The sequence below is a fragment of the Eumetopias jubatus genome, unplaced genomic scaffold (assembly GCF_037043125.1).
Source record: "Eumetopias jubatus isolate StellerSeaLion01/CBP00866 unplaced genomic scaffold, mEumJub1_p1.0 scaffold_1, whole genome shotgun sequence".
NCBI classification, from domain to species: domain Eukaryota; kingdom Metazoa; phylum Chordata; class Mammalia; order Carnivora; family Otariidae; genus Eumetopias; species Eumetopias jubatus.
The window spans coordinates 168,902,922-168,920,099 of record NW_028274807.1 but is presented as its reverse complement, the minus strand read 5'-3'; the positions used below and the strand labels follow the sequence as shown (position 1 = coordinate 168,920,099).

The following is a 17,178-nucleotide window of genomic DNA, read 5'->3' as shown; positions in this document are numbered from 1 at the left end:
AAACTTTCCAGGAAGAGGGGAAAGCATATGCAAAGGCCCTGTGGCAGACTAGAGCATGCCATATTCAGGGATATGAAAGAGGCCAGGGGACAGGGAGATATGATGAGTTGTAAAATAAAGATGAATAAATGCCTTTGAATTTGGCTTTGATTTGTGAAATGAGTGAAGACCGTCTCATTCATCAAACATGTATTGAATTTGTTCCCTATGCCAGGCATGAGGGTACAAAGATAAACATGGTCCCTGCCTTTGATTTGCTCACTTCTAACTTTTCTCTTCCTCCCTGACTTCCACAAAATATTCTGGTTCTCTCCCTATTATATGAGATAATTTATCTCTATGTTTTATCTCCTCTATTTATTAGCTCTGAATGCCATGCCTGGGCCACAGGAGTGCCCCAGGCCCAGGAGTAGAGAAAGAAGTGAAGCCACCGAAATTGCTAGAGGAAAAAGTATTTGAAAAAATGGGAAGCAATTATGATTGTTCAAAGACAAAGAGCCTCAGGACATGGTTACATTATCCCGTGCTATACAGACATAAATTTTACCAGCACAGCACTTTGACAAGGGCTTTAGAGTTGAAGAAGTATGACCACTTACAAGTCATTTCTTCCTTGTCACAGCGGTGGTAGATGCCATTGCTTACCTCATATTATAAGTAACAATATTCAAGCTTAGAAAGGCTAAGTGAGGTACTCAAGATCCCCCCCCCCATTGTTAATAAGCAGCAGAGCCTATATCCAAATGCAGAATTCCTGACTGCAATTCCAGCGCACTGGTCTTGCATTTTACTGCTCTTGGCTGCACAGTATCTATCTCCTGGACTGTATTCATTCCTTTGTTCAGCTGCTATGAATTAGGCATTTGCTATATCCCAGGACCTACAGACAGTAAATTGAAAGGTATGGTTCATGCTGTCACAGTCGGGGGGAGGGGGCAGTCTAGTGACAAGGATACTTATGAAATAAATACTTGAATGAATAATCACAAATCGTGTTTAATGTAATGAAGGGGCATGGTGCGTTCTATAAGCAAGCAAGAGAAGGAGGTCACAATTTACATTTGAGAGTCAGAGAAGTAAGACTGAGACCTGAAAGGCAGGTAGGAGGTAGTCAGGTAAAGATAAGTGGGAATAGCATCTGAGGCAGATGGAATAGCATGTACAAAATCTTTGAGGATGGACAGAGCATTGCACATTTGAAGGACTTAGAGAAAATGAGGGAAGACAGAAGGGGTCCCTGCAGAGTTCCTTGGGCCACGTTGGGATTTTATCTTCATTCCAAGTGTGATGGGAAATTGAGCAAATGCAGCAGGATAGCAGAAGCCCCCAAAAGTACTGTCCTCAGCATTGAGTTGTAAAAAGAAATGATACCTGGAAGAAAAAAAAAAACCTCTTATGTCTGACAAGAAGTCTAGGAAGGTTTAGAGGACACACTCAGAGCAGGTGATGATGATGATGGAGGCCAAACTACAGGCTCAGAGACTGAGTGGGTAGGAAATAGCAGTTTGAGATCCCTGACATAAGACCTTGCAAACAAGAGCAAAGCAAAAGGGATCCTGTGAAGTCAGGATTAAAATCATGAACCACTCAGCCCCTACTCCTTAGCCAGGCTCTCTCCCTTTCACTACATTTCTCTTGGCAGGATAGATATTATTTTCCTGCTCAATCTCAGAGCCCTCACTGTTCCAGTGAGGGCCGTAGACTGAGCACCTATTTGTTGACATTTTTCTGAGTAAAGTTTCACTGCAATTATTTGCTCCTTTGGGGCTTAAACCATGGGCTTAAACAGCTAAGGGCCTTAATGAGGAGTTCAGAGCCTAAGTTACCCCTGGATGGGCAATTCAGCTGGACTGGGTTCTAGCTGTTGAAGTGTTTTGCGCATCAGCCAGGAGCAGCACTTCGCACAATCACTAATGGGTGCCACAGCATGCTACCCAGCGTAGCAGTGGTTCGGGGCGGGGGGGCTGCATCCACCCACATGCACACCACCACACTGGGGGCAGTGCAAAAGCAGGGGAGTAAAGATGATGCATGGAAAACTATAAGTTAATGGAAGGGGAAATGAATTTCAAGGGCAGAAAGAAAGGTATCGCAGCTCAGCGGGAAGATGGGAAAGAGAGGGTCCAAAAGGATGAGAGGAAGATCAACAAAAACAACAGCCAGAACGAAAAAGAAAAAGGAGAAAGCTGTATGATTATGATGATCAAAACTTGTCAAAGTTCAACAGAAAGCCATTGCCAATGGCTTTGAAAACTGAGAGAAGAATGCACTTTATTTTAGTAAGAGCCTAACTTTGTCTTCTTGTCAATGACACTCTGGAGTCCAGTTTCAATGAACACTTCACAAGTTCCAACTTAAAACACATTGTCTATGCCTAAGAAATGCAAAGATTATCTCTTTCTTTTAGCTATTAATTTGACATCAATTTTTTCATTTGATTTCTATCTCTTTATGTTCATTAGAACTATAAAGCTGACTTTAAAAGTTGGAAAGATTAGACAGCTTTGCGCTTACAGAAATGGAGTATTCCAAATGACAACTTTAGAAATAGAATACTTTGGGGGCAGCTGGGTCACTTGAACATCTGACTCTTGATTTTGGCTCAGGTCATGATCTCAGGGTCTTGAGATCGAGCCCCTCATTGGGCTCTGAGCTCAGTGGGGAGTCTGCTTGAGATGCTCCTCTCCCTCTTCCTATACTCCTCCCCGCCTCAGAATATTTTTTTTTTAAAGAAACAAGAATGTGTTAAGAAAGACAACTTTTTTTTAAATCCACTTGCTTTATTTGCAAAGTAATATAGAACATAATCGTGTTTTACCTAATATATTCCCTAGCAAGGTACAAACAAGTATTTCCATATTATGAGAAAGAATTTGAGGTTGCTTCCTACAAAAGGCTCTTAGGTGTACTCTTGATGAATGTGGTCAAAGGTTCAAAGGGAGCCAACGGAATCTGGCAGAAGTGTGTCTCTCCAGGCTGACTGTGGAAAAATGCTTTGGCTCTGTATGTTAAATCACTGCAAGGCAGTGACCTAACAGTTGTGGGGCTCTCAACCCAGCAGGAATGGTAAATATCCTTCTGGATAACACAACAGGGTGAACAGTGCCAGTATTGGCTATATATAAAAGAGCAAATCTGCCTTGTGGTTATAGGTGAAAAAATATCTTGAAATCAAAATTGAGGAGTCACATGGCTGGTGGAGGAAAGAAATTCCCATGCCCAGCAAAATCAGAAGTGACTACCTGGAAGAACTGGCTATTGAGGTAGCCTAGAGCTCTTGAGGATGTCATCGGGAGCAAAACACTGAATTTCCCACGCATTGTGGTCAGTTGTACTAATAGCATCTCACTGGAATTGACACAGCACCAGGCTTCTGCTCAGGAGAGCAAAGAACTGAGATGTAGATGATTTTAAGCATGACACATTCACTTATCTCGTACTCTAGAAACTGATTTACTTTCACCTAGAGTGCTTGTCTTATGTCCATCCAAATAAAGAATATAGTTGTGTGTAGATGTAATATCATGTCTGCCTAGAAATACTAAATGACAAAAACAAAACACAGTAAAACTAGGTCTTGTCCGATAGTCATCTGGTTGCCTTCATTATTTATAATTCTGTTTCAGACACCTAGCCACAAAGTGTGGCCTATAGTATTTGGTGTGCGTATCTCTTTATGTATGTCCCACTTCCCTTTCTCCATCCCTCCCTCCCTATTACCTAATCAAAGATAGGAGGTCTAAAGAGAATAGTATGAAAATTATCTACAGTTGATGGGGCCATCAACTGTAATAAATACAGTTGCATTTCCTGAGCACCCACCATATTCTAGGCACTGTGCACTACTTTTCACACATGATACCCTTTAAACTACAAATGGTGAGAAGATCTCCACAGTAGTGGTAGAGTGAGGTGGGGTCATGTATCAGAGACTCTGGTAACAAATTGCTAGGGTCTGAACTTTGAGTCTGTCACTTGCCAGAGATGAAGTAGTTTGTGCAGTGTCACCAACCAACAGTCTGAGGCCAACATGTGAAATCAGTTCTAATAACAAAGACCTTACTCTTTCCATTACACCATTCTTCTAGAAGATGCAACTCTACCCCGAAAAACAATTGTTTCTCCCCCATAATTATACTGAATCCTTTTATCATCATGCATTATTTGATAACTAAGCCAAGAATCCTCAGTATGTTTGACCCTCCAGATGACTGCAGAAGTCCCAATTGCAAATATCCTGCAAATTGCAGATATTTGATTTGAATGACATCAAATATATGTCATTATTTTTTTCTTCTCAAAAACATGGTTACTCTAATTAGGAAGCAAGGGGTACAGGTGGTAAGGATGGTAAACACTGGTCTTAACTGCCAAGAACTTCCATTTAATTCAGTCATATGAATGTTCCAGGCATCTGTCAGGTAATAATGAACACTTCTTCTTTTCTGGGACTCCATCAGACACATTTTTCATTTTTATTACACAGACTTCGGGATGTCCTGAGGATTATAAAACTTCTCTCTTCCCACCTGAAGACTCCATTAAGGCCTTCTTGTCCCAATTCTCAACTGTCACATGGGAATGCACAGAACTTACTATTTCTCATAAAAGAGTCAATGGCAGATAAAATAGGGGTTTGATAATACTTTCAAACAAAAGAGAAGCAAACTTAATGAAATGCCTGTCCTCGAAAAGGCTGTGATTCAGATTTCATAAGAAAGATTGTCATTATGAAATGCACTAATATGAAGAAAAGTGGCATAGTGTTATAGCCAACTAATAAATCAGTGGTACTAATACACTTGACTGAATGGTTGCTACATGCCACAATGGTCAACCCATTTGGTCCCAACAACCTGCTAAGAGAGGTACTATTATTATCTCTACTCTAGAAATAAGGAAACAGAGGTACAAAATTATAACAAAAATAATAGTGATAATTCTAACAGACTATAAATAATAGCTTTTCCCAAAACAATGTTGAATGCCAAGGATGTTTATGGTACCTAATACCTGCTTCAAGTGTAAAACTTTTTATTCAACAAGAATTTAATAAGTGTACACTTTTTAGCAAACGTTGTGTTTATTATCCAGTCGGCTCTGCTCTAATGTGACATATGTGTTCTTAAAAATCACCATGCTATGCAAAATTGTGCAATAAAAACACAAGATTTATGGGAAAAATTGGGTTAGGGACATAACACTCAAAAACATCACCAGTGACATTTAAAAAAATATCTAATAAAAATGGTGGCATGGTTTTACACAAGTTAAATGGCTAGGCAGTGCATAAATGTTACAATAAATAAGGCATTTTACCTTAAGAAAAAGGAGGTAAAGTTTGCTCATGGAAGGAGGTGCCAGGAGTGTTGCTGCTTGTGACTTATAATAAAATTGTGCAAGGGGAACAAAGGCAGATGTTTGAGGTGTGTGTGTGTGTGTGTACACATTTTGTGTGTTGCTGCATAGCTTGGTACAGCTGGAGGTAGTTTACTGTGCTCATCTGGTGTTTCTTGGGGAAAAAAATCATACATGCGCAAACACAAACTTTGTATTGTACTCAAATTGTTCCCTAACACACCCATCTGCTAGGGATATATTTGCATTTTCAAAGCAAAGGTTAAAGCACAACTAACTGGCTATACTCTCCTGAGCAGACCAGGTTAAGTGCTCTTTGGAGCTGTACCTATGACAGGGGCCAACAGGGGAACTGCCCTGACTGGGGACATAGGGAAGGCTTTATGTAGAAGGGGCCACTGGATGAAGCATCAAATATAAACAAGGTGTCGAGGCACAAAAGGTCAGCAAAGGAGATGAGAAAAGGAAGGGGACATGGGGGCCAATATACATTGTGGGAAAAAGGACTTGGTGAGCAGTTGATGCATGAAGAATTAGTTCATTCTTGATTGCCTTCGTCCTGCCACTAGAGTATGGCTCCCTGATGGAGGGAGAATGTCTATCATCTTCACAATGGTGTACTTAGTGTTTGGGCCAGTGCAGGCATTTGGTAGTATCTCAGGAAAATGGAGAACCAGTACATGGGTGAATGCACAAACAGTGGAAAAGTAAGTCTTTCATATAGCCTATCTAGAAAAGAGAACTAACAGTGAATTTACAGCATGGGTCATGAGTTAATAATCTCTTACATCAGTGGTTTGACACCATCAAATAGTCCTAGGACTCTTCGTCTAATACAGTATTTTTACAGATAAAGCTGGCAATTCATTAGTATAAATATATTGTTAGTTCATTTGTGTAGTATATACTTCTAAGGACAGCAGTAGTAATGATGAGAGTATTTTGATTAATTCAAAAATCTGAAATTGAGTTTTTCCTGATCCAGTTTTGTATCTGTCTCTGTGCCCTACAAATTTTTTCTTTGCTTCTTTCTTTTTCTCATTATTCTTTGGACGGTATCTCAAATACTATGATGTTCAAAGTTTGAAGCCTGTCACTATTACAACTTTCAATAGCTTGCCTTGAAATCTCTCAAAATAAATTTACACAGAAGAATTGGCAAATTTCAGAGTTGCTCATGAACACTCTCTGACCACTTTTCAAATTTCTTAGCATCTTAGCAATAAAAAGTTAGACAAAGAGAACTCAAGTAACTGTAGTGTTACACCATCTTACAAAACAATAATGGCATCTCGTAGTATGGATTAGCATTTTATCTGATAATGAACTTAGACCAAGATGAAAAAGATTCAGGTGGGCTTTGTCTGGCATTAAATTAAGCATATAGCTAACAGTATTCTTGCTGGTGTATTTCAGTCAGACCAGACATGGATAGGCTTGGTGTTTTAGACACTACAACCTAGTTAATCAATAAGACATATGTTAAAAAAAAAAAAAAGACATATGTAAAAAGACATTTATTTAAATAAGTGAAAATGGTTATGAGCCTTCATCTTGAGATCTGCACTCCAGCAACCTAATCTAAATAAATATTAAGCGGAATATAAATAGTAGTTATAATAAAAAGTAGTTAAAATAATAAGTAGTTAACATTTCATGGGTACTTATTTCCTAGGCATTATGCTAAGCATTTTTCATATATTTATTAGATCTTCAAAACCACCATATGAGGTAGGAATCATTATTGTCTTCATTCTACAAATGAGGAAACTGACAGAATAATAGCCCAAAACTCCATGGATTAGACTTTAAAATAAACACTGTTCTAGAATATATGCAAAGCTCTTTGTTGGCTTGACTGTAAATTCCTTGCCTGAATGCTATTTGGTTATATAAGCGGAATTATATATGATGGGTGTTGGAAAAGCCACATTCAACCAAGGAGCGGAAACTAGATTCTGGAAATTCGTTTAGGGTAATGATAAAATTAAAGCTTAATTATCAAAACACATGGAATTTCCAAGGCAATCTGCATCCTGAGTCATCGAGGATTGGCCAAGGTGGGAAGACTTAGCTCCCCTGGGGCTGATCCTCAGAGAGCCAGAATGGGATGAGGTTTAGTTGAATGCCAGCCCTGGGGAGAGGCTTGATCTCCGTAAAACCATGTGTCAGGGGCCTCTTGTTTTGATGAAAAGGACCAACAATGATCACCAATGCCTTGACCTTGCTAAAGAAATTATAAAGAAGATAAAATATTGTCAAATACCCAAGGTTAAATAAACAGGGTAATGTATTTTACAGTAAGCAGCAGGTAAAATAAGAATAGCCTCAAGACTAAAAATAAATAGGTTATAATTTCTTAAAAGAATGTACTAAAAGCTGATGTTAGAATAAACACAGTCAAAAGATGAGCCTCCTACCGAAGGCCAAAGAGACAGTGACTTGGGTCCTCTCCTGGGGCTTGGTGGGTTTGAATCTTTGTGGCCCACTGCCTCTGGAATCCCTGTAGACTAAAGCCTTCATACCTTTATACCTATATACTTATTCCAAAATACTTCTATAGTATTGCTGGGTCTGACCCTATGTACTTTACAAACACTGATTTAATTGTCAGCACAACATTATGAAGTAGGTACTGTTATTATCATCCCCATTTACAGACGCAAAAGCTGAGGCTTTAGACAGGCCAAATTCTTTGCCCTAGGTCAGAGAACTAGGAAATGGGAATTGAACCTCAGATGAGCTTCAGACCATTCATTCTTAAACACCATGCAGTATAAAGAGGAAACGTGGGAGTAGGAATTTGGTCAGTGGCGTTCATGTTGGTTTTCACATACTTCTGAAGTTCACCAGAGACTGTAAAAGTTTCAACACAAAATATCAAGTCTCAATGGGCTCTAACTTGAGAATAATGAAATCAAACACTCCATAAAATGAACATCATAGCTTTCGAGGTCTTGAGGTCTTAAATTGCTAAGTAGTCTTTGTTAAGAAAAAGTGTGTACATACACAGAGACACACACATACAGAAGCATATGTACATACGTCATTTATAGCTATGTTTTAAATAATAAACTATGGATGATTTCTTCAACTGTAAAATTTGCTCATGAACAGAGAAACAGAAACAAAACCATAGGTCAAATTATATCATTTTCTTTTTTGGACTGCTAAACCATGATTTGCAAAGTCTCATTAGTAGGATGACAGCAGGAATCATGAAGGAAGGAAGCAACATTGCCTAGGTCCTTAAAGCCTTATGACCATGGTAAGCCTTTCTTAAATGGTGTAGGTTAGCACAGTGGAAAGGAGTTCAAAGTCTGAAACTATTCCAACAGAAGATAAGCTTTTAAAATACAGTCTGATTCACAACCAAAGGATCATTAATTCAATATTGTTTTGTCTTTCTATTTTACATTCATTATGTATTATACAGTTAGCCGCTGGAGGCTCCTTAAAACCATTCAAAGACAAGCACATTCAAATTAACGTTTGTTAGAAAACTGTATTCCTTCCACATGAGATGGCAAAGTCTCTTTTAATTTCTGCACCAGAGCCTCAGTTTGAAATACAATACAGAAGTATCCAGGCAGCCAATAGTTCTGATGAAATACTTGTATGTTTAGAGAAAGACTGTTTGAATCACAGGTAGGAAAAAGACACTTGTTATAGGAGCAAGTGAGCTCCTCCCTCATGTTTATTTAAGTGCCTCCTGTTTGTCAGTACTGCAGACACAACAACACACCACAGCCATGCCTTCCTCGTACTCATGGCCTAGTCAGAGAGAGATGGTCAGTCAGATGATTGGGGCAAAAGGTATATAATTACAAGCAGAGACCAATGATATAATGAAAACAGTTCTCTGAGTGTATAAGTAAAGAAGCTGGCCTAGACTTGGGGCTGTAGGCAAGGGAAGCCTAGGATGGATGTTTTAAGAAGCAGAGGAAAATCATTCCATACAGAGGAAAACAAAAATAAAGAAATATTACATTTTTAAATGTATTAAATGTGGCTGAATGAACACAACATCTTCTAGACCTAAAGGAGTGTCCATATGGATGGTGACCTGGGAAGAAGGGTGGGGGAAAGTCGTGGCAAATTAGTCTGAAAAAGTTGTCAGGCGGGAAGACTATGTGGGGCCTTGTAGACTCCATTGAGGGATGGGGATTTTATCCTCTGATCAAGGGGAAGACCTAGTTATGGAAGTTATGGAATACAATGGTTGAATAAGTATATCTTCGGCTTTCCATTGACACAAAAGGCCATGGCACCTATTCATTTTTTTAATGTGATTGAAATTTTATGAATGAATGAATGAATGTGTTCATTTATTTATTGCTTTACTAGGGTATGATTAACAAAACTGTATATATTCAGGATCATACAACATGATCCTTTTTAAGGCATGCAGTGTGATGATTTAATATATGTATAATTGAGGAATCATGACCACATCAAGTTAATTAACACATCCAGCACGTCACATTTAATCTAGCCTTTAGAAGTCATGCAAAAGGCAAACATATCTAAGGATATAGGGGTGGGGCTCCAGATCACAAAAAAGGGCACTTCATAAACACAACTGGACCAAGGCAAGCTGTCTGAGGTTTTCTCCTTACTGATCTTACAAATCCCCACGCCCTTCCACCAACATCTTTTCAAGTTTATAACCAAGGCAGTGATTTAACACACTGCACAGTAAGTGACTGGTTGTTTACTGATTTTTCAGGGGAGCCAAAGGAGACAAGGACAGTTATGGAGACACCATCCACACCACAAATAACACAGTGTCGGGATGGTTTTGCACCCTATTAGCAATTTGTCAACATAAAGAGACTGGACAAGCCAACATCACTAGATCTTGGGCCCTTGCCATCAGTGTTTCGTAAATCAGAACTAAGCAAGAAGGGCTTAGTTTTCAGGGCAACTTAACTCACTACTTTGTAGGTGTGATGAAGGTGAACAGTTTAAAAAGATAATAATACAAAAGGGACATATATTAACATAACTTTCAAAGGTCCCAGAGTCTTTGTGTAGCGAGAAATCGTGTAGTATTAATCCTTTTGTGTATATATGGAAGATAAAAAATAACCACCCTTACTCAAGATTACAAATTTCTGTGATTTTCACATCTTCATATTCATCTGCCATTCTGACTGAAAGTACTTCAACTCTGATTACTACTATGAACTTCTGTGTAGGAGACTTCTCCAGGGCAACCATGCGCACGGATTCACCCAAAGGCTTTCGATCAATTAATATAGGCAAAAACTCTCCAATAAATGTGCCAAGTTATACTGACTTCCTTTTTTCTTTTTTTCTTTTTCTTTTCTTTTTTTTTTTAATGAGAAGGCCCTGGAGATGGCTGTTTTCTCTCCTAGCCAAAGTCATTCTTGATGTCATGTGTTAAGTATTCAGACTTCCTTTGCAGTCATTTTATTTGTAATAGTGTCTTGTGTGTTGTGTCTCCTAGCTCTACATACAAACTACCACACTTACAATCTCCATGAACCTAAGTGCATCAGTGGCTCTGGGGATGCTTTACATGCCGAAAGTGTACATCATCATTTTCCACCCTGAACTCAATGTCCAGAAGCGGAAGCGAAGCTTCAAGGCGGTAGTCACGGCAGCCACCATGTCATCGCGGCTGTCACACAAACCCAGTGACAGACCCAACGGTGAGGCAAAGACAGAACTCTGTGAAAACGTAGACCCAAACAGTAAGTAACTTTCCTTTCCTTTCAACTTCCCCTCCTTCATCAGGAAGCTCTAGGAACTGTGGTATGAGTTTGCCTTTCTTTGGAGAAATATGGTAGCCATTCTTGTCTTAACGGAGTGGGTTCCTGGGTGAATGCTAACCTTTGCTCTTAAGAGTTTGTCTTATTCTTGCCCCCATTTCACTTTTGCTCCCTGTGGGGAAAAAAGCTTTTAGAGGTTCTGCTTCTGAAGTGTGAAATCTCCCCCTTCCTTCTTGTTCATTGGTACCAAACCCTCCTAACAACAGAGACATACCTGTCGGGTTGTGACCCACCTTTCTTGCTCTCCTCATGTTAGGGGAACAACTTCCCAGTAGGGAAGCTTTAACACCTGACTGAACTGTAGCAGTGGGAATAAAACTGGAATATTTAATAACTTAGAAAGCAAAACTTCTTTTCACTGGAACATGAATGTAGAGAAGTTTATGATTCTTTACTAAGCAGCTTTCTAGAAACAAGAAAACACCTCTAAGTATACAGGCCGAGTACTACCATGGTTTTAACATCCCCACATGGGAAAAACATCTACCATGCCACTGCAGCACAGTTTCATTCCGTGAAAGACAAAATATTAGGGAGGGGATTAAGGTCTGACATGCTACATTGCATATCTGCAACCCCTGGGTAGCCTCTAGTAACACCTGCAAATGACTCCAAAACGATGGACATACACGTACCGATTTGTAAGCAAACAAGACTGTTTAACTAGAGGCTAAACACAGAGAATTCCCCCTTGCCAATTTTACTAATGATATGGTGGTAAGAGTGCATTTTAGATTAAAAATACTACTTCCAGGATTTGTTTTCTAGGAATGAGTTGACCAGTTCCAAAGAGAATGTGGCCGATTCGAGCGTTCATAATACTTCCTGTTTTAAAAAGTAGAGGGGGATTCAGGTTGTTCATTAAATCCTTCAAGACATTTTTTCAGTTATGAACTGATTTTGTCATAGACAAAGGCTTCTTGCCACGCAGAAAGGAGTCCCTATTCTAAAGACTGAGGTAATCCTTTATACTCTGCAAGTAAGAGAGAGATCTTTGAAGACCAGGAGGCAAGAGAGTTTGTTCCTGACGAATACTGTGCAAAGATTCATGATCTTGGCTCCTCTCCATTTCTAAGCAGTTGGCTGAGTGAATATTGTGAAACTTGTTGAGAATATGTAGACAGGGTTACAAAGACTTGTTAACAATATCGTGGGGTTCACTTGGACCTTTTAATAGAACGGATTCTGGGACAAAGCAAGAGGAAGGACGAAGACCACACCAAGAGAAAGGAAAAACAGATATAGCCTCTGTTCTTGTGTCTTCAGAGCAAATGGTCATTTGAGAGGAGGGAAAGTGGGTAGTGAATCCTGTGGTATTTGATGTGATGTTGGAAGAGGCTCCGGGTTGAGACAGACCTGGGTTCAAATCTCAACCACTCCACTTCCCAGATGTGTGGTTTGAGAATCACTGAGCTATCCTAAAGCTCAGCATCTTCATATTTAAAATAGAGCTACTAATATTTATGTCATAAGTGTGTCATAATATGCATCTAGAAAATAATATATTGTTGTCCTTTTATTCCTTAGAAGGCAGAAAAGTACATTTTAATGTGATTGGTTATGTGGATGTGATGGTACAGTTAAAGACTGTATGGCAGTAGATGCAACTGATGACCAAAAAGAAATATTTCCATGAATATATATGCATAAGCATCTATTTTTATGCATACTTGTGTTGATAAATATACCTGCACATTTATACTTCTGTAGTGTTTTATTCTAGGACCCCTTGCCAGACTTGCATTTTATAAAACTTTTATCCCAGAGACATTCCATTAAGTGTTTTATATTTATATCTGAACACACACACACACACACACACACACAATTTAACTAGATATGCCCAAAAATCAATAAGAAGATACAGTCAAAAGTCTATGTATTGAAAAAAAAATGACCATGTTAAAGTTTTGAATTTGGACAATTCAGTACTTAGCTACTTAAAAATAATTAGCTTTCAAATAACATTTCTACTATTATTAACATTTAATGATTAGGTTCTATTCTTGCTGAAGCTGTTTTGGATACAATAATGGTTGTAAAATGCTAATACTAACACTAATACTGACACACACTAGTACTAATAGTAACACTAATACTACTAGGAATTCTTGCATCAGCTACCCTTTGAAATAGGCATTATCCAAAATGCTTTGTGTGCAAGATCTCTTACCCCTCATGGTACCTCTGTAGGAGAATTGTTCTTTTTACCGAAGAAACCCAGGCTTAGTGAGATTAAGTGCCATTACCAAAGTCATACATCTAGTTAGCAGTGGAGGTTGGACTGAAACCCAGGTCTGACTCCCAAATCCATGCCTACTTCTCTTTGCTGCTCTGTTCCTAAGAATGTAAGTGTTATGTCATAATTCCAAAACAGAAATTACTCTTTTGGCTTCCTCAGCTGATGATTCAGGTTGCATATAAAGCATGTAATGATGTGTGTTGCAGACTCTTTAGTTAAATGTGCTGGGAAAAGTATTGTTGTTGTTGTGTTGTCTACAAAGACAGGAGTAACTTGAGCTCAAAGAAGGCTGCCCAGGTAGAGGCCTCATCGTAGTTACTCAAAAATTTATGTAACTTATTATCTATGCCAATCATGACAATTATTCCATTTGGAATTCATTTGGTGCCTTCCCATGAAAAAGTTTTGTTGGGTTTTGTTAATGATGTTTTGGTGTCTACACAGAGCAAAAATAAACATTTCAGGGGAAAAAAATGAAATCAAATAGTCCTTGTCTTATAAGCAGTCCAAAACAATTTAAAAATTGTTCTAGTTCTTTTGGTTTTGTGTAGACACTCCCTAAAATACCATAAGTAATTTGAATAGGTATTTGCCTAACCATAGGAGGAGATTCATGTACCTCCAAACATTGGTGTTTCTGATGACCCAGCTCCCAAAGGTCCCCCCCAAAAGAATCAAGAGTTTATCCACACAAAATCTGCCCAAAAGAACCTTATAGTGGTAGAAATGTTCTAGTCACATGTGGCCAATCAGGACTTGAAATATGGCTACTTAACTGAGTAAAAATACTGTTTATTTTAAATAATTTAATTTAAATAGCCATCTGTGTGAGATACTATATCAGAAAGCTCATCTCTAGAAATTAATGTCTTAATAGGCAAGGATTTTATCTAGGACACATACTGGAAATGTCTCCCAAAGTTTTAGCAGTGATGTTGACCTGGGATAAAGTCAACTTAAAGGGATGAAACATTTGAGATGAGACAAAAATACAATCAATTAGTTATTTCAAATGGTCCAAAGGAGCCACTAATCTGGAAATAGTGGTATCATAGATAGTAATTTTATTCAGAAAACCAGTCCTGAGCAATGCAAAAATGTATATATGTAGGCAAAGAGCAGTAATGAAAAATTCAGTTCATGAAAATAAACAATAAGACCACCTCATGTGAGGAAATATTACTATATTCTACTTAATAACAAATATATCTCAAATATTCTCAAATTCCTGAACTTTGGTAGCAGAGACAAAGGAATTATTTGCTGAAACTAAGCTGTTTGGTGAAAAAGAAACAAAAGCACACATCATGTACTTGAAAAAGGAACATGTCTTTCCAAAGGGGAAATTCTGTACACTATTCTCTGAGAGAGGGTATCTGAGAGGAAGTCGGGTTTATAGTATGAGCTACAAAGTAAATAATGAAACAGCAATGTCCCCTTATTCATTGTTGCTGTTAACACTTAGTTTCAGTGCCTTTCAATCTTGAGTGTTTTCATTTTTAACAGCTCTGCTCCACCATTGCAGCTTGCCATCTGGTGCATGCACGCTTCTACTCATCTACTGCAACTACATGTCTACATAAAAACGAATTTGCTTGTTGGCTTACTATGGGCAGAAATTAAAACTGCCCCAACACTGCCTGAGTTTTCCCAAAGAAGCTCAGTTTTCCTCTTAGGTTGCTTCTTCAGTCGAAATTCCATTACTTAAAAGAAAAACTTCCATGCGGATTGCACAAAAACAAAATCTTAAAATTTTAATGTATCTGTACACTACTGGCATTAGATATTCAGAGTTGGGCGAGTGCTAGTTGGCTTCTGCCTTGGGATTGAAAAACAGGAGGAGGTCTAAGGGTTTAGTTTGGCTACTTGTTGAATTATTATGTATACAAACAAGATTTCTATAGCTAGAGGATCAGAAGAGCCTGACCTACTTTGGATAGCTTTAGATCTGGCCACGATGATGCCTTCTCAACATTCCTTTCTAAAAAGAAGGGCACCTCAAGCTCTGGTTCTCACATCTGCAGCCTGAATTCAGCATGTTTCTCCATACTTTCTATTGCTGACGTAGCAGATGTTTGTTCGTGGCAAACATGTAGACGCCAAATAAACAAGAGGACCTGTTGTGCTTGGGACATGGCTTATCGATGGCTGCTAGGCAACTAACCAACCTTTTCCGGTTGGATGAATACTATTAACTGAGGCAGCATGGCTTTATTGAGATGGGTCGATAAAAACTGCTGCCTTTCTCACCTGGACTGATCAGAAACAGAAGATGCTTCGTGAATTATCCTCTGGTCAGATGCTCTCCTTGTAAAGGATTGCAGTGCATAGTGATAAGCAGCCCTAACCTACCTTTGTCCTAAACTACCATCCATTTTCTAAGCCAGTGTCCCCAGGTAGTGCAGAGAAAGTCCTCAAGTACCTGCATGGGTTGCAGATAGTTTAGACTCTGGAAGGTCAGTAGCAACTAGAAATATCAGGCAGGTGGACAGCTTGGGACTCCCCCTTCTTGGATGTGGGAATATATGATTAACTGACTCTGACAAAGTGGCTAGGCATACACTAATGAGTACACTGTATGATGAAGCATATTTTAGAAGAACGACAATTTGTACCTAAAATAGAAAATCTAAAATAAGATATTTTAAATACAAGTTTGTATTCTGATGCTGTTTTTATTTTTTTCACTACCATTTTTGCACCTACTATAAGGAAAACATATACATGAAAATTTGTGTTCTCAAAGAAGGTAATTATTACATAAAATAGTTGACTGTCAGTATAAGGAGGCATTTGATTTAAAATATATATATATATACTGCTGGAAAATGGATGTGGACACCAAGCCCTACATAAGTAGTGATGCCTAGAAAATTCTGGAAAACGCTCCTGTGCTGTGTTAATTTGTTACGGTTTTTGTTTTGTTTTGCTTCTTCATTTGTTTGGATCTCTAACATTCTCAACATTATGCTATTTGTTTCATCCTGCTGGACTAACCATGCAGGCTGGTCAGCATGGCTGGACTAGGCTGAGGGAAAAAAAAAAAAAGGGATGTCAAAAGGAAGAAAAGAAAGCTCTGACCAGATAGATAACTTATCTGGGAGCTGGTTCCCTCAACTGCTACAGCTCAAGCAACTAAAACCCGACTGCCTTAAATCAAGAGGCACCAGCACTCCCATGTTCAGAGGTACCTGAATTGTGGTGAACTGGTCTACCAAAGGCTATTGACCGCACTGAAAGAGTGAGCATAATGTCTATGGTCTCTATCGCAGCCTCTTCTTCAAAAGGGGAAAAAAAAGAATAAAAGGAATATTGTGTGCACATTTATTTTATATACCTATATATTTACTTTTCCTGTAGACTGTATACCACCAGTAAGAAAGAGTGTACAAAAGTCTGTTACTTGGTACACTATCCCACCAACAGTATAGCTTTTGCCTGCTTTCTTAAAGGTAAGAAACAATCTATTTTTTACTTATTTGTATGTTCTTGTCTCTACTGAGAAAAGAAGTGTTTCCATGAAAACTGTGCATGATTACCTGTAAATCTGTTTATATGATGAAACGTGTTTTCAAAGATGATTTGTTTGCTAAGCATAGGGCAGACAGCTGCTATGGGTCACATGCTTGGTTTCTTTTCTGGAGAACATGCATGTGGGTGTGTGTACATTTGTCTTTTCTGAGCAAGTAGCCAACAGTGGTGGAATTGGTGCTGGTCACTCTGGTACTTGGGCTACTTTAAATTACCGATGGTGAGAGATTATTTTTAAATGTATGTTGT

The 17,178-nt window shown here is 38.6% G+C and overlaps 1 protein-coding gene across 1 annotated transcript in view; it reads left to right on the top strand.

Annotated features, from left to right (window-relative positions):
- The window catches only part of GRM7 (glutamate metabotropic receptor 7), an 854,903-nt gene extending 838,074 nt beyond the window's left edge, over window positions 1–16,829 (top strand). The window contains exons 9-10 of the mRNA XM_028101758.2: window positions 10,832–11,078; window positions 16,759–16,829. Of these exons, the coding sequence (XP_027957559.1) occupies window positions 10,832–11,078; window positions 16,759–16,829 (318 nt within the window). The remainder of the gene's footprint in view (window positions 1–10,831; window positions 11,079–16,758) is intronic.
- Window positions 16,830–17,178: the final 349 nt, after the last annotated feature.